We start from the raw sequence: 17,864 nt of genomic DNA on the forward strand, positions 1-17,864 counted from the left end.
GCCATCCATTGGGCCTGTTTCCTTCCCAGAAGCCATCGGTGCCCTCCGATAGTGCTGGCCCTGCTGCCTGCCTTCTGCAGGAGTCTCTCATTTGTGGATGAGGATAATTGTGGTCCACCCAGGCTTGTTCCCGGAAGGCAGCTGTCTGGGGATACTGTACAAGGAGGGGCACTTGGGCAACCCTGATGCCCTCAGGGCCCTTCAGGGAGGGAAATTGCAGGCTCGGCAGCTCCCCCGCACCCTGCCACGAGCTCAAATATCTGCTAAAATAGGAAAGGGCTGAAAGTTAGGGTGTGGCTGTGGCAAAGGGCAGGGTTAGCACAGAGTGGTGGAGGGGACAGTACCTCCTGCCACGTCTGAACTGAGCCTCAGAACAGAACTGAGCCTTCAGGGAGGGACTTAAGCAGACAGAGAAAGTGCGGCCCAGCATTGCAGCCTTAGAGCTATCCCAGGGACTTGGTCTTCTTATTCTTTTGGAGGAGACAAAAGTGCAATAAGGTTAAAGTATTAGATGGAAGGATTTGAACCCAGGTCTGTGTGCACCTCTCAAAGCTGGGAGGGGGGAAGCGGGGCCTCACCTGGCTGTGCTGGTGACTCAAGTGAGTCTTACTGCTGTCTTGTCTTCTGGGACTCCATTGCCCAGACACAGCGCTCTGACTCTTCTTCCGGCTCTGGAATCTTCTAACCCCATGTTTACAATGGAGGCTAAATAAGCAGGCTGCCTGGAGCCTGGCTGCCCTGCTCTGATGAAAGTAGCAATTTGTGTGTCTGTTTGTTCCGAAGAGGTAATAGGGGTGGCCCAGGAACACTCCACACACAGGTAGTTAGTTTGCCTCCAGGAGAAGAAACCCCCACCTTGAAGAGAGTGGGGTCTAGAGGAGTCTGCTCAGGCTATCTTGTCCCAGAGCCTCACAGGTCTTAGATTAACTCTGGGCCTTGATGTACCCTCTTTTTTTTTTTTTTAAATACTTGTTTAAAAGTACACACACACACACACACACACACACACACACACACACACACACACTTGAGTATAGTTGCCCATGGAGGCTAGAAAGGGCATCAGATCCCCTGGAGCTGGGGTTGCATGTGAGCTGCCCAGTGTGGGTGCTGGGAGCCAACCTGGGTGTGTATGTGTGTAGGGGTACTCAGTATACATGTGAGGCCAGAGGTGGACATTGGACGTCTTCCTCAGCTTTAACTTTTAAACTCTCCACTTAATTTTGGAACAGGGTCCCTCTCTGAAACCCAGAGCCCAGAGCTGGTAGACCAGCTGACCAGCAAACTCTGAAGTTGTATCAATCTGTGCCTCCCCAGAGCTGGGGTTTCAGACCTGGGCCACATTTGGCATTTATATGGTTACTGTGGATCCGAACTCAGGTCTTAATGCTTGCACGGCAGGCACTTTACCCACTGACCCATGTAGAGGTCACACGTGTTAGCACTAGTGCACAATTTTGCTTCAGTATAATACTGTCTGCCAAGCCACACTTGTCCAGGGCTTGCTTCTAGCCTGTAGCTGCCGGTTGGCGAAGGCTGCTGAGCCAATGCCGTCTGACCGTGTGCTGTGTGTCTGTGGCTTGCAGTTCTGGAGAAGAGTGAATTCAAAGATGAGTCCCAATACTTCCGCTTCCACGCCGACGAGGAGATGGAGGGGACCAGCAGCAAGAACAAACAGCTTCGCAATGACTTCAAGCTGGTGGAGAACATTCTGGCAAAACGGTTGCTGGTAGGAGTGCAATAGGGCTGCCGTGCCTTTCTTGCCCTGACTCTCCTGTGGCCTGGGAGCTGGACAGCTTCAGACAGTGGTCAGAGCAGGGCATGTAGCTCTAAGCATGAGTCTCAGGCCCAGGAAGCCAGGTCTCTGTACCAGCCAGGACTGCACGCCTCACAAAGCACAGGGTGCAGGTGCTCCTGCCCTTTCATCTACTCTACACCCATAGCTTCGCAGTGTCTCCCGAGTCACCTAGAGCACTGTAGGTCTCAGGAGTCTGTGTCCTGCTCACATTCAGGAGTTTTGAGTGTCTGCAATCGGGGACATTACCAGCCAGGTCAGGAACGTTGGCCTCCTAGCCCACCTCGGGGCGGCCTCAGCACCTCTCACATGCTGGGCTGCTGTCTGGAGCGCTTTCCCCAGCTATGAAACTCTCAGATGTCACTCCCCTCGGTCTTCCTCTTGCTCTGTTCTTCTGCTCTGGCCTGAGCACACTCCCTTCACACTGCAGACGGTCCCCTCCACACACAGTCAGCATACAAATCGGCATACAAGTGGAGCAGGACCAGGAGTGTCTCCAGTGCCCATGGAGACCCTGCTGGCTGATTGTGGCTTCATATGCCCCCAAACCCCAACTCCCAGGGTCCCAGCTTGTCTTCTGGCTATCCTGCCCTGGGGAAAGTGTCCCCCCAGTTTCCTTTTACATCCCTATCCTGGCACTAAGGATCTTTTTCCTTTATGTCAAAGGGTTACTGAGCACTTGCAGTGAGGACAGAGAGACTGTCTCTGGGCTGCAGGGGGTGAGGGTGGGAGGGTCAGAGAAGCAAGCTGATAGGTGACCGAACAGCACTGGCCTATGGGAGCAGAGGGTGGCACACACCCTCACTCAACATAGGTGTGTTTTGTACCTACTGTGTGTCCCATGACATTCCACTGGCCTGGCCCTGCATCCCAGTCTGCACCCCCACCCTGTGGACTTGGGGTCCCAGCTGCAGGATCGTAGTCCCTGGGGAGCATGGTGGTGTTGCTCCCACCTGGCTGCCTCAAGTGTGCCTGGGTCTCGGGCTTTCAGATCCCGCCGCAGGAAGATGACTATGGCTTCGATCTTGAGGAGAAGAACAAGGCTGTGGTGGTGAAGTCTGTACAGCGGGGCTCGCTGGCAGAGGTGAGACCCACGGGGTGGTCACTCAGGTGGGCAGCATCCCAGATGGGCGTGTCTCCATGTTTCTTGAAGTGGACCCGTTCAGCAGGTTCTGGAATGCCTTCTTGCTTATATGGGGAAACTGAGCCTGGGACTTCCTGTCTGGGATGCACGGTAGCTGGGAATGAGACTGCCTTCCTGGTGTATTCCTCCAGCGCCACCTACTGGGCTTCTGGGGATGTGCAGGGAAAGCAGAAGTCTCCCTTGAAGGCTTTGTCTGTCTCCCAGTTCCAGCTCATGGCACCTCATGGCCTACTGGGCTAGAAGGAGTGGGGCCGGGTCATCTTGATGTTCATTCCACATTCTTGGTCACATTCTCATGGTCGCAAAGTGGCCACCCCACCGATCCTTGTGCCCTGACAGCAAAGGCTGTCTGTCCCTGACCATTTCTTCCCAAGGGAATTACCACCCACCCTTGCCTTCTTGGGCTTCCGTTTACAGCTCAGAGCCCAGAGCCTGTGCTCACATACCTCTCAGCACTCATCCAGAGGGAATGAATCAGCTTCCTGGTGAACATTCCTCAGCGAAGCAGGAGAAGGTCAGTGATAGGTGTGCTTGTCCCTCCAGATGGCCGGCCTGCAGGCGGGGAGGAAGATCTACTCTATCAACGAGGACCTGGTGTTCCTGCGGCCCTTCTCGGAGGTGGAGACGATCCTTAACCAGTCCTTCTGTTCCCGCCGCCCACTCCGCCTCCTGGTGGCCACCAAGGCCAAAGAGTGAGTGTGACCCCAAGGCTGATCCAGGTCTGCCTGGTCTTGGTGCCCTTGGTTGGGTCACCTAGCAGGTGTCCCAAGTGAGCAGGCGTGACTGGTGTCTCAGGCTTGGGAACACAGGCCCGTCAGGGCGGATAGTGTTCCTCCCTTCATGGATTCAGGTGGGTTCGGGGAGTGAACAGGGGGACAGAAGTACACAGGACAGGAGTGAGATGTGTGCTGAGCTGGTGGTGATCAGTCAGGTGGAGGCGGATGTGTGTGATCGAAGAAAACAGTATTCAGAGAAACAGGGGCCACAGGGATGTCACTGGGGATGGTGGTGGCCTTCGGAGATGACAGAGATAAGGGGGCTTCTGGGGATGAGGGCTCTGGAAGGATGAAATATCTGGCACAAAGATCCTGAGTGAGGTCACATTGTTTATGGCATGATGGAGGGACAGAGGCAGTCAGGGGTTGGAGTGGACTGGGAGAGAGGAGAGGTGGGTAAGGCCGTGGGGCCAGGCCCTGAGGTTCCTTCTGCCGGTGGCAAGGCCCCATAGATGGCCACTGAAGATGGAAGCTTCCCTGGAGCTGCAGTGGAAACAGGTGACATACTGGGAGCTGCCCAGCCCGCAGGGTTGGGTGGAAACATTTAGACGTAGGTGCAGGGAGCATGCTTCTATTGTAAGATTATGTATTTGGTGCATGGTTCACTATAATTGATCCAGATGTGGGCTGTAAGCTGTCAGAGTTTTCAGTGGTTCTCAATGGGGGTATTGTAGGATGACCCTTTCCCAGGGGTCATCTAAGACCATTGGAAAACACAGAGATTTACATTACAATTCATAACTGTAGCAAAATCACAGTTATAAAGTAGCAATGCGAATAGGTTTATGGCTGGGGGTCACCACAACACGAAGAGCTGTATTGAAGAGTCTCAGTGTTAGGAAGTCGGGAACCACTGCTCTAGACTATTTTCTGTAAGAAGAGGAGATTTAGGGAAAAAGTGACAGTTAAGGCTTGCCTGCTAGGTGCTAGAAATGGAAGTCACCAGGGTTTAAAGTTCTGCCAACAGGCTCTCAGGGGAGGCGTAGAAGGGGCCATACTGTGTGGCAGGGGACATGCTGAGGCAGGGAGGCAGAAAGCTGCATAGCGGCTCAAGTAGCAGCTGCCACACCCCCTAGCTGGTACATCTCCTTGATATCTGCCCCCCCCCGCTAGTGCCTCCTCCCCAGCTAGTGCCTCCCCTTGATACCCCCAGCTAGTGCCTCCCCTTAATACCCCCAGCTAGTGCCTCCCCTTAATACCCCCAGCTAGTGCCTCCCCTTGATACCCCCAGCTAGTGCCTCCCCTTGATACCCCCCGCTAGTGCTTCCCCTTAATACCCCCCCGCTAGTGCCTCCCCTTAATACCCTCCTCTAGTGCCTCCCCTTAATAAATACCCCCCGCTAGTGCCTCCCCTTGATATCCACCCCCAACCTAGTACCTCCTTTGGATATCTGCTACCTTCTCAGCTGGCACTGTCCCTCTCTGCTTTGTTGGGTGGCCTTTGGCTCTTTACCGTGTGCTTTGGGGATCTGGCTGTGTTTCTAGGTGCCATTCCTTTCAGGGTGATTTCCAAGAAGACTTGGAGACATGTTAGCGTGATGGCAGAAGGAGACTCCTATGGGAATGGGAACCACATTCCTTTTTCTCATGGCCTGTCCCTCCCTGCCCCTGTGCCTGCTAGGACCATCAAAATCCCTGACCACCCAGAGGCCCTGTCCTTCCAGATCCGAGGAGCAGCCCCGCCGTGCGTCTTTGCTGTAGGCAGAGGTGAGCTGGAGCCTGGTGTGCAGAGAGAGCCTCTTGGGGCTGCATTGTGTGCATGGGGGGACATGTGCCTGGCACTAGTGTACCCCAGTACCTCTTGCTCTAGTGGAGACCTGCAGAGGCCGGTTTGCAGAAGGAGAGGAGGGACAATCGGAAGACATGGGAATTGCTGGGACTGAGGGGCGGGGGGAGGTAATCCAGGCAGGCATAGATTCCAGACGGCACCAGAGCTCTGAATCTGGAGGTCCCACACAATCACTTCTGTAGCCACATTGAACCGTGGGTGACCGACCAATCTGAAGCCCCCATGGTCTGTGCTGCTTTTCCTTGGGGGCTGTTTCAGGTGCTGTTCTGTTCATCTGTGAGGCCAAGGAGATCCCTGATGCTGGGTTTCCTGACATTCTCTTCTAATTTTAAATGCCCTCCTTTATCTCAGAGTTCTACTTACATTTATTATTTTTTAATTTTATTATTTTTATGTTAGTATTTTTGCTTGCATATATACATGTGCACAGGGTCTGCAGAGGTCAGAGAGAGGGTGTTGCATCTCCGGGGACTGGAGTTAGAGACAGTAGTGACCTGCGTTTTGGGTGCTGGGGGTTGAGGAAGTCCTCTAGAAGAGCAGTCAATGCTCTTAACTGCTGAGCCATCTCTTCAGCCCCTGGAGCAAGTGTATCTTTTAATATTTATCAGTTAGCAAAGCACATGTCAATGACGGCAACTAAGATTTGCTAGTATTTTACAGTGGTTTGTATTACATGTGTCTTTAAAAAGGTGTTTCTTCCTGGAGCTGTTTTGTTCCCTCTCCAGGTGATACCTGGCATTGTCTGTAGGCAGTTTTTGGCTGTCACCATGAGGGAGGGTATGCCATAGCATCTAGCGGACAGAGGTAGATGTTGCTGGCATTCTGTAGGACCCAGGACAGCCTCACAGAACACCAAGGGTCCCACACTAGGTGTAGAGAGTTAGGTAAAGGGGGTCTGCCTGAGTAGCTACCGAGGCATTTGTAGTTGTTCACAGTGTATGTGGCTATGTCAGTTAGCGTTCCTCAGCTGTAAGAAAATGCCTGAGTTGGTAGACTTAGAGGAGAGTTTCGGTGTGGCTCAGTATCTGGAGCCAATGGGCACCATTGTTCTGGCCTTTGGAGAGTTGTCACAGCAGGAGTGTGGCAGAGTGAAGCCATTCACGAGACAGGCAAGAGGGTGAAGAGTTAAGAGGACAGGAACTCACAGTCCTTTTCAAAGGCACACTACCAGTGACCCGGACCTCCCTCTCCCCGCTTCTTATAGTTTCATAGCCTCCCGGCAGCATCAGCCAGGGTCAGCCGGGGTCAGCCGGGGTCCAGCCGTCAGTGTGTGAGACCTTGGCTAGAACCGTAGGCAGACCAGCTGGAACTAAGAAGTGAGTGCCAGCTGTTTCCCGTGCCCAGACTTCTGAGTCTCCCCAGAGTCCTTTAAAGAGATACACTGTATGTGAATGTCACAGATGGGGAACACTGAGGCCCAGAGAAGTGAGGTAGCATATTGCAGGCTGCAGGGCAGAGGCACAGTTGGAAGCCCAAGACTAGGGCCTGCACTGCCCGAGGTCCTCAAGGCCTGCACATCTCTTAACTGCAGGCAGCTGGCTATTTGTTTCTATTTCTAGACTTGTCAGTTAACCCACAGAAGCCTGGGGTCAAGAGCCACTGTGTGGGCCTTGTAGAGTTGAGAGGGACGGGTTTGAGCTGTATTGTGGCTTGCCTTTTCTGAGTCTGTCCTTTGGCATCTCTCTGCCACTTGGCTTCGGTCCCTCACTATGAGGTCATGCAGGGTTCTGAGAGCTAGGGATCTGAGATACCACCTTGGGCTAATCACCCACTTGTTCCCAATGCAGGGACATCAGCTCTGCCCTGCCTACTGCAGGTGTCACTGGCAGCTCTTTTTTTTGGCAGGTGGGTGGAAGCACAGCTTCTAGATGCAGCTGTTGGTGGGGGCAGCCTGAATGTCGCTCCTCTTCCTGGCTCTTGTTCCCTAGGCTCAGAGGCGGTAGCCGCGGGGCTCTGTGCAGGCCAGTGCATCCTGAAAGTGAATGGCAACAGTGTGGCAAATGATGGAGCGCTGGAGGTCCTGGAGCACTTCCAAGCTTTCCGCAGCCACCGGGAAGAGGCCCTGGTGAGCACTCAGCCGGGCGGGAGCAGTGAGCTGGGCCATGAGCCCTGCCGTCCTAGGTTTTCCTTGCTGAGTTGAGTGTGATAGGCCCTTTTACAAGTGGAGTATTGTAACTGCATCGTGTAATATATGCTGTGTGCAACAAGCCGCATGGACCATGGACATCGCTCTTGCGTGTTTGGGGGCCTGGGTTCTGGTAGATGTTGGCATTCACTCTTGTGTCCACACTCACTCTCTCAGCAAGTGTTTACTGAGTACCCGTCATGCACCAGACATGCTTCTTGGTCTTGGGGATGCAGGAGAGATGAGGACACTGCCTGTGCCTCTAGTGTTGCAAAGCTGTGCTCCTATCTGGAGCCCGTGTTCCAAACCGAGGACTGAGTGTGGCCAGTGTTCCAGAGTGACATTTTGGAGGTCTCTTCAGAGGTGGTCTCATGGATGGGAGTCAGACCGTCTTGGCCCGTCCCATCCCCTCTGAGCACTAGGGGGGTGGCCCTCTGATAGTAGCTCTTTGCAGGGTCTGTTCCAGTGGGTCTACCATAGCCATGAGGATGCCCAACAGGCACGGGCCAGTCAGGGCGCCCCTGATGAGGACCCCCAGGAAGATGACCAACCTGACTCAGGTAAGGGACTAGGAATGTGAGGAGCCAGTTTGACGCTACCATGATGGCTGATCCTGTGTGTCCCCAGGTCCATCCCATTCGGTCCTCAGGACTGCAGCCCTTGGCTCTATAACCACTCAGTATAGACCTCCATCTTTAGTAGCTCACACTGGAGGCCTCACAGTCTAGAAGAGTCTCACTGGGCCACATTTCTTTCTGGAACTGTCAGGGGAGTCCACTAACTTGTCTGCTTCAGCTTCTAGAAACTTCTCACACTCTTCGGCTCCTGATTCTCTTGATGGCTGATGGCTCAGCATGGTTGGCCCAAGTCCTGACAGCTCACTGTCTTTCTGTCTCTCCATCTGCCCAGTTCTCCCTGCTGACAACTGGACAGACTCATGGGTTATGGGATCAGAAGTGTGCATCTTCTATGGGCCACCGGCCTGCCACGGTCCCCTTTGGAGTCACCTTTGGCCCCTTATCAGTCACTTCATTTCCTCTGCTGGCTGTTGACGGGCACCACAAACTTACTGTAGCCTAAAGTTGGCTTTCCCCCCAAAACCTGCCCCCAGGCCATCTTTGTCTTCCAGACTCTCAGGCCCCTTTTTGTCCTTCCCGCCCTCCCTGGTCCCCGCAGCACTCTGCCGTTCAGTCTTTCCACACCCGGGGTCTGGCCAGTTCCCCCACCTTCACTGGTACTGGTTCAGTCTGCAACTGGTTCTTACCAGGATGATTGCAGCAGCTGCTCACTGTCCTCTCCCTGGTTGACCTCTGGCACGTGCCACACACAGTGTCCTCACAAAACGAGGACAGAGCCTTCTCCCTGCAATCCTGACCACAGGCTTCAAAGTCTGGGGGGTCTGGGCCAGCCTGGCTCCCAAGTCATCTGACTTCTGTTTCCTGCTTGGCCTCTGCTCTGCATCTAGCTGAATATATTTCTGCCCCAGCTTCACACTTGTGTGCAATGCCCGGGCCCCTGTCCTCCTTTCACACAGGTGTCTGCTCAGATGTCATCTCCTCAGAGGTCACCCATATGTCCTAAACACATAGACCCTTTCTGGACCTGGGTCACAGAAAGGTGTGGGCTCAGCAAACTGAAATCTGAGCAGAGCCAGCCAGCTTCAGTGCTGGCTCAGTCCAGCACCTCTTATGTCTTGGCCTCTCAGTTGCCTTTATACATGGTGGCCCTGGCAACTTTGAATCCACTTGAGAAAGATAATGTCTCCTCCCTTCTGTGGATCCAGTGGGGACTGGACTGGCAGTTCCCAGCTGTCTGTGGAACCAAAGGGGACAGGTGGGGTCAGCTTCCACTGTGAGTGTGGCACTTGGGTCAAGTCGGGGAGGGACTCCTCTGTGGGTAGGATAACGGACCAGCAAGCCAGTGAAGCTACAGTGTGCTCGTTGGAGTGTGTCCCCACCACGGCCCCACTCAGGGGTGCTGGTGGCAGTCTCACTCCTAGGGCACAGGGCTGCTTTCAGTATGGTTTGCCTCTCTGGCTTCCAGCCCTGCCCCTGCTGTCCCTGGGTCCCCAGCTGAGCCTGCATGACGACAGCGCTGTGATCAGCCTGACACTGGACAATGTGCACTTGGAGCATGGTGTGGTCTATGAATATGTGAGCACAGCTGGAGCCAAGTGTCATGTGCTGGAGAAGATCGTGGAGCCCCGTGGCTGCTTCCGCCTGGCTGCCAAGGTCTCACTCTGCCAAGTCCCGCCCCAGCCATCCCTACTCCACCCTGCCCCATGCCCAATCCCACCCCCAGCCTGCCCCCTCAGGCCCTGACTGGCTCTGTTCTGCCCCAAGGTCAGGGTAGTTGATTGCTTTGCCTGGGAACCCTGGCATAGTCGTTTTCCTAGTGCTCACCAGCTGCAGAACTGGGGGAGATGGTTACTGTCTTTTTGCCTCACTTTGCCTTTCTCCAAAATGGGTGTGTCACAACCCCAACCTCTAAGGGTGTCATGGTGCAAAAAGGGTCCCTACAGGTAAGGACTCTCTGCCCCCATGGGACGCAGGCATGCTCAGTAGTTGTCCTCCCTCCCACAGATCCTTGAGGCCTTCGCTGAGGACGACAGCGTCTTCGTGCAGAACTGTGGGCGGCTCATGGTCTTAAGTAGCGCCATCATCACCATGTCCCACTATGAGTTCCATAATATCTGTGACACCAAGCTGGAGAGCATCAGCCAGAGGATCAGGTGCTACCAGGAGGTATGTGCCGCCCGCACTCTGCTTACTGCCAGTTCGCCTGAGCGAGACTAAACTTCACAGGCTCAATCGTGGCAGGCCATAGGTAAACTCCAGCCACTGTTATATCCAGGTTATATCCTAAGCAATTCCCATGGGAATCTGTTTGCTCACATCCACTTCACTGTGAGGCTGGGCCTTCGCTGGTGGGTGACCACATGGCCTTGTGGCTCAAACTGCAGCATCCCCTGTCCATGTGGATTCCCAGGGTGCTCCTGGCCTTTTGCGTGTCCCTTGCTTTGCCCTGCCCCAAGCATTATAGTTTGAGGAGGTGACCGTGCTTGAACCTCTTAACTGAGGGTCATGAGACATGGTTCATAAGACATTATTACAACAGCTACAATAGAGAAAAGAGTACGTGTCAGTACTCAGTGTCACAGATTCTGCTAGGCTGTCCCTGGGAGGACACAGCTTTTCCGTTTGGGAGTATCGGGTCTAAGCCGGGATAAAGTGGCTCCAGGGGTATTCAAGGACCCCCTGATGCCACCTCACACTCCCTTGTCCCCACCTCTCAGTTTGCCGTCCAGCTGAAGAACAGGGTCAGCCCCCCGTTCAAGCAGGCACCCCTGGAGCCCCACCCGCTGTGTGGCCTGGACTTCTGCCCCACCAACTGTCACATCAACCTCATGGAAGTGTCCTACCCCAAGACCACCCCTTCGGTGGGCAGGTCCTTCAGCATCCGCTTCGGACGCAAACCCTCCCTCATCGGCCTTGACCCAGAACAAGGTACTTCCGTGTGTCTATCAGAAGTTTTATTAGATCTCACATCTTACAGATGAGGAAACAGGAAGGTGTTAGAAGGCCACTGTCCAGGATGGTGTTAGTGGCTCTGTAGTCACCAGGTGTTAGTGGCTCTGTAGTGACCAGGGACCCAGGCTCCTGTCTTTCTGTATTCTATTTTTAGTTTGGTCTTTCAACTTCATGATGCCCCTCGTGGTAGGATGTGGCTGCCAGAGTACCTGCCACCATGTCTGCACTCCAGGCAGGAGAAAAGACCTCAGTAGTTAAAATGTATTATCATCAAATGGCAGCTCTCTTCTCAGTGTGACCTAGTATTCCAAGAGTGTCATAAAGGTCAAAGTTGCTGTTTGTAGTCCTCACTCCAGAGGTTCAGGCAGGGTCTCCTCTGAGTCTGGGCCCATTTCTGAGTAAGCCCCCCCACCTTCGCTGCAGGCCACCTCAACCCCATGGCCTACACACAGCACTGTATTACCACCATGGCTGCCCCATCCTGGAATTGCTCGTCTGCAGTAGACGGGGACGCCCAAGGCCAGGGTCTCAGTGACAGCAGCTTCTGGTCAGCCAGGGGTGGCCCCAGCCAGCAAGACAGGGGCCTGAGCTTTCTGCTCAGACAGGAAGACCGAGAGATCCAGGATGCGTACCTGCAGCTCTTCACCAAGCTGGACGTGGCCCTCAAGGAGATGAAGCAGTATGTCACCCAGATCAATAGGTGAGGCCTGGCCCCGGGCGGGCGTTGGGGCTTCTCAGCCCCACCCTCTCTGCAGTCTAGACATCATTGTTCATGGGAGCCATCTTGATCGACACAGGAGGTGGTGGAGGAGGAGGGGCAGGGGGAGGAGGAGGAGGGACAGGAGGAGGTGGAAGAGGGGTGGAGGAGCAGAGGGAGGAGGGACGAGGAGGTGGAGGAGGAGGGACAGGAGGAGGAAGATCAGGAACCATTGTAGATCTAGAGACCTTAGAAATACATTAGCCAGGAACAGTGTCTGGACCAGTATAGGGACCTGCTTCCTGTATGCTGCCTGGAAGGAACGTTTTGGACCCAGTCAGAGGATTTGTGTGAGGCCAGGTACCAGACAATGCTGAGGGGAGTTAATTCTGTGTGGTGTGCTGAGAACTGCAGTCGGGTTTAAGGAAGGCTCCTAGCTTGGTCCATGTTTTGGGGCCCCTGAGCATGCAGACTATTTGCAGCACGCCTGGCCTCTGCTTGCTCACAATCATGGTCTCGTCCTGCAGTTGTCAGCCCAGACTGTCTCCAGACACTGCCCAGTGTCCCCTGGTGGGAACATTTAAAATTCTTGCAGACTTACAGTCCCTTACAGGGACTAGTGATGTCCTGTGTCTTTCATATGTTTTTTCACCATGCTCACAGCAGCCTGCCTCGTGGATCCTGATACTACCCTGTTTTCCAGAGGAGGAAATAACTTGCCTCTAACCTACGTTAACCTATGTCCGTGGGAGAGGGTCAGCAGGGCCCTGTCTAGCTGCAAAGCTGATGCTGTTACCAGATACTCATTGTAGCTGTCCGCCAGAGGCCAGAATCTGCCCACCACCTGCTTTACTTTTAAATAAAAGTTTTCTGCCAGTGGTGTGCTGCAGCGGCAGAGTTAGTGGCTATAACTGAGGCACTCTGACCTGCTACAGTGGCAGAGTTGGTGGCTGTAACCGAGGTTCTTTGACCTTCAGACTCTGGGTTTCTTCTTTACTTTTTTTTTTTTTCCTTTTGAGACAAAGTCTCATGGAGTTGAGGTTAGCCTAGAACTTACTATGTAGCTGAGGCTGGCCTTAAGTTCTTTATAACGTTTTTAGGGTGCCGGGACTACAGGTGTGGGCTTCCGTGCCTGGTACCACATCCCCAGCCCGTGTGAGGTGTTTATAGCCAGGTCCAATAGGAGGTAGCACTGGGCACCCACGGAGTTGCTGGTGGGACTTCCAAGGGAGGGAGAGATGCTGGGTGACCCCCGCCCCCCAGAGTCAGAGATGAGGTGAAGCTGCGCCCCCATTTGGCAGTGTCCTGCTGGCCTGTATCCTCACCTTCAAGGCCTTTGCCTTGCTCGGCAGGCTCCTGTCCACCATCACAGAGCCCTGTGACCCACCCTTGGCGGAGGAGGCCTCGTCTTCCCCGCCGGTCAGTGAGGAGAGCGAAGTGGACAGGACTGACCATGGAGGCATCAAGAAGGTGTGCTTCAAGGTGTCAGAGGATGAGCAGGAAGACTCAGGCCATGACACCATGAGCTACCGTGACTCCTACAGGTGTGTGTGACCTGAGGCAGGCCGTGGGACAACTGAGACTTCCAACTTGTGGGAAAGTCAAGACTGTGACATTTCTCAAGAAGTAGGGGGCAGGGACGTCAGACTCTGGGGGCTGACAGTGTGTGTTTGGTGGGTGGGGGTGCAGGGTCCCGAGAACATTCCAGAATGCCTCCTTGACTCCCTTGCCCTGAGTTGAGCCCTTGGAGCCTGGCACATGGACACCATTCATTCTGTTACTCTGTATGTTCACAGGTATAGGAGAGTCCGGGTTCTGTGGCGTGGGGGGCCTCTGTAGATCCAGGGAGGGAGACATTTTCTGCCTCTGAGGATGGGTTGTCATTCCTGCAGTTGTTACACTTATTCTGAGGTTACCAGCAGGATATTAATTAATGAGCAGACAAAAAGCAGAATTTCCTGTGATGTGACAGGTGACCCTCATTACTACGGAGAACTGGGGTTCCCCAGTGGAAAATTACGTGGTGTCTGACTCTTGGGTCAGAGTCTGTCTTAGCCTACAGTGTGTGGGCAAAGTCTGAAGCCACAGGATTGAGGGAACAATATTGCCAGCCCACCAGGTGGTCAGTCTCCTCCTGTGTTCACGAGATCTGCCTGGTCCCCATGGCCACCTTTCCCAGTGTCTCTATGGCAGGATGTCCTGGCCACTTTGGTGTTCTGTGTCCTCGGAGCATCGTCTCAGATCCCCCCCACCTCTTGGTTTAATCATTCTCCTGTCTTTGGCTCTATTTTTCCTTTGTCAAAAAGCTGTTGGTGCAGTGTTGGCAAGGCTTCTTGCTCACTTGTCCTGCTGAGTTCTTTTTGGTCAAGTTTGGTGTGGGCAGGTCTGTTCAGGCCCCATGAGAACCTGGAGGTGCTCAGAAACCTGGGTGACACTAAGACACCTGAGTGAACAAAGTCCCCGTATGTGTTACTGAGCTGGGCCTAAATGAGTTCCCCTAGCTCAGACATGGGATACTGGCTGACTGGCCTGGCCTTATGCTGCCTCTAGCTGGTCTATTCAAGGCAAGGAGTTTTGTCTACCCCCCAGAAGCTAGATTCCAGGAGCTGGGATGAAGGTGACTCAGGGTGTCTCTTGTCCCATTGCAGCGAATGTAACAGCAACCGTGACTCTGTCCTGTCGTACACCAGCGTGAGAAGCAACAGTTCCTACCTGGGCAGTGACGAGATGGGCTCTGGTGAGCAGGCGGTGGCCATGAGAGCATGGCCTTCAAAGGGGCTTTGCTGGGGAGTGTGCGATGGAGAGGTCGCACTGGGGACCTGAGGCCTTTTCTGTTGCATTTCATCACCCTCAGCATCAAGGAATGGGCGTTTGCTAGTGTGGGGGCTACTGTCTGGTGGTCCCCAGAAGGTGGGCTTGAAGGTGGATGGCTGGACCGACATTGGCCTTGCCTTATAAACTAGATGGTGCTATGCTGGGGACATTTAGCCAAAGCCAGACACTTGCAGATTTTATTTTTTCATTTTAGTCTATTTGCTTCAGACTTTAATAATAATAAAAAAAAAAATCATGTGTCATGGGTGTAGCTTAGTGGTGGAACAGTTGCAAGCATGCATGGGACCCTGGAACAGTTGGCAAGCATGCATGGGACCCTGGTTCTGTCCCCAGCTCTGCAAAAAACAAACAAACAAAACAAAACAACAACAACAACAAAAAAACAAACTCATGACCAGGCTTCACCTCTACACGATTCATTATTGAAAAGTCCCTTGAAGGTTCAAGACCACCTGTCCTCCATGAGGTCCCAGCCTACTGGGTCTCAGGCCACCAATCAGTTCTCCCTTTCCTGTGTGTCCAGTGAAGTCTGTGCATGAAGACGTATCTTACTTCTCTATCAGTGTAGTAGAAGGAAGGGTAGTGGAGGTGAGCAGCAGACTTTACATGCGTGTATCACATGAGCAGTGTGATGGGTGGGAGGCTGTCCCGGGAGCAATGCCGAGGGTGCTTGCGCGTGTGAGGGAGCTGGGAAGACACAGACTGCTATCTGTAATCCCAGCACTCAAGGGGCTGAGGTAGAAGGATTGCTGGAAATTTGAGGCTAGCATGGGCTGCATAGTGTGTTAAGAGGCCAACCTGGGTGCACAGAGTGACACCATCTTTAAAGTCGAGAAAGGCCAATGAGGCATCTCCGGGGGTGGAGGGGTGTGGCTGTCCAGTCTGGTAACCCAAGCTTGATTACTGGACTCACATGATGGAAGGAGAAAACCGACTCCCACAAGTTGTCCTCTGACCTCCACATGAGCCCCAAGCCACCCCCAAGAAGATGAATAAGGGTAATTAAATACATTTTGAAAAAGAGACTCTAGGGAAGGAAGTGCTAGCTGAGTGATGGATGGAAGCCTGCACAGTTTCTCTCTTTGGCTTTCAGGAAGGAGGCTGTCACCTACCTACTAACCCTGCAAGGCTTCAGTGCCGATGACCCGGGTTACAGATGATAAAACTGAGTCTCACAAGGATGAAGACTTGGTCCAGGGGCTTGGCCAGGGCCTGGGCTTGTCAGATTCACATTCCCTGTGGCTCTGCAGCTCCGTAGCTATGGTAACTCATCGGGAAGAGGGGACAGCCGAGGCTGATGGCTGTGATCTTGTCTTTGTACCAGGGGATGAGTTGCCCTGTGACATGCGCATCCCATCTGACAAACAGGACAAACTTCACGGCTGCCTGGAGCATCTCTTCAACCAGGTGGGACCAGTGTCCCACTGTGCCTTGGATCATGCTCATTACCCTGGGGTTGGGGGCACACTGTGGGTGCCAGGCCCCTCCTGGACTCACGGGAGCTTCTTGTCCCTAGGTGGACTCCATCCATGCTCTGCTCAAGGGCCCTGTGATGAACAGGGCATTTGAAGAGACCAAGCATTGCCCCATGGAGCACAGCTGGCAAGGTGAGGGGACTTTGAAGGACATGGCCACATGTGGGCTCTGTTCCTCATCTGTGTGATAGCTCTGGGAGGGTCTTGGTTCCACGCTGCAGGCCAGAGCCAGGTCACTTCTGTGTTTGTTCAGACCGAGCCAAGAATTTATTTCTTTTTTCCTGGGCCTGCAGGGTGAAAAGGGGACAGCCTGGAGCATGACCTCAGTCCCGGTGCTCAGCCAGCTGTACTCACAGAATCTGTGCGCATCACAGCATTAATCATTTTCATTTGTGGGTCTATTTTTCTTTGGTGATGTAACTTTTAAAAACTAAACAAAACTCTCCCTATTAGAAATTTAGTTTCATAAACACTGTATTTTAAGCTTCATATAGTTGAAAACCCAATATAACATGTCGCTAATTAGCGATAAACCAAAGCCACAAATCTGTTTAAAACCGTAGCAAAAATGTCCTCTGCACACGCTGGTCCTGGTGCCTGCTCAGAGCTTACTTGAGAGGACTTCCTGAGGAAAAGAAGTGCTAAGGGCCTCCCTGGCATCAGACCTAGCCCTTCTCCAAAGGATGGGAGAGGCAGAGATGAGCATCCCAGGCCCTCCCACTCACACGTTCAAGCCGTGTGGCCATTTCTCTCCCTCCCTATTTACCCCGGATCCATACACCTACCCTCCATCTCTCTACCCGTCTCCCAACCCACCATCCAACCCCTCCCTCCATCCACCTTCTGTTCCTCTGCTCACTACCTGTTAACCCACGTCCACCTACCCATCGACCCTTCCACCCACCTGTACACACTCACCTACCCCCCATGCATCCATCTCCCATCATGCACCTTCCATCCACCCGTGTACACACATTCACCTGTCTATCTGCCTGCACACATTCACAAACCGACCGTCCATCCGTCCGTCCATCCATCCACCCACCCACCTTCCACTCACCCACCATCATCTACCTTCTATTCAGCTACCTAGCCACACATCCAAACCACACCCGCTTATCCATCTACCTGTACCGTCCGTCCATCCGTCTGTCCATCTGTCCGTCCATCCATCCATCCATCCATCCATCCATCATCACTCACCTTCTATCCAGCTGCCCACCCACACATCCAACCCACATCCACTCATCCATCCTCCGTCCATCTGCCTACCCATACGTTCATCTGTTCATCTACCTGTACAAATTCACACATCACCCATCCATCTGTCCATCCATCACCCATTATCATCCACCCTCCGTCCATCTGCCTACCCACATCCAGCCATCCATCTATACACATTTGCCTGCTGTCTGTCCATCCATCTCTTCACCATCATTCATACACACCCTTCCCCCACCTGCCTGCTCACTCTCTACCGCCCCATCCACCCACATTCACCGTCTACCCACAAACCCCACCTACTTCTCCACCCTCCTGCCCCCTGTCCACTCCTTCACCGAGGCACCAGTAACCGACTCCTGCTTACACCAGGCCTGCTCTGGACACTGGGACTCTGAGATGAGTCACTGCTTTCCTGACTTCTGGGGTTACCCACTGTGTGTCTAGGGGACTGGATTCAGATAGGCAGCCACCATA

The 17,864-nt window shown here is 53.6% G+C and overlaps 1 protein-coding gene across 1 annotated transcript in view; it reads left to right on the forward strand.

The window, feature by feature from the left end:
* The window catches only part of Prex1 (phosphatidylinositol-3,4,5-trisphosphate dependent Rac exchange factor 1), a 157,596-nt gene that overhangs the window by 127,265 nt on the left and 12,467 nt on the right, over window positions 1-17,864 (forward strand). The window contains exons 16-29 of the mRNA XM_027423375.2: window positions 1,587-1,729; window positions 2,787-2,879; window positions 3,483-3,631; window positions 5,337-5,422; window positions 7,433-7,569; window positions 8,084-8,189; window positions 9,673-9,860; window positions 10,212-10,373; window positions 10,925-11,135; window positions 11,583-11,859; window positions 13,209-13,400; window positions 14,505-14,593; window positions 16,016-16,098; window positions 16,208-16,298. Of these exons, the coding sequence (XP_027279176.1) occupies window positions 1,587-1,729; window positions 2,787-2,879; window positions 3,483-3,631; window positions 5,337-5,422; window positions 7,433-7,569; window positions 8,084-8,189; window positions 9,673-9,860; window positions 10,212-10,373; window positions 10,925-11,135; window positions 11,583-11,859; window positions 13,209-13,400; window positions 14,505-14,593; window positions 16,016-16,098; window positions 16,208-16,298 (2,007 nt within the window). The remainder of the gene's footprint in view (window positions 1-1,586; window positions 1,730-2,786; window positions 2,880-3,482; window positions 3,632-5,336; window positions 5,423-7,432; window positions 7,570-8,083; window positions 8,190-9,672; window positions 9,861-10,211; window positions 10,374-10,924; window positions 11,136-11,582; window positions 11,860-13,208; window positions 13,401-14,504; window positions 14,594-16,015; window positions 16,099-16,207; window positions 16,299-17,864) is intronic.

Source organism: Cricetulus griseus, chromosome 6 (genome assembly GCF_003668045.3).
Source record: "Cricetulus griseus strain 17A/GY chromosome 6, alternate assembly CriGri-PICRH-1.0, whole genome shotgun sequence".
Lineage (NCBI taxonomy): Eukaryota > Metazoa > Chordata > Mammalia > Rodentia > Cricetidae > Cricetulus > Cricetulus griseus.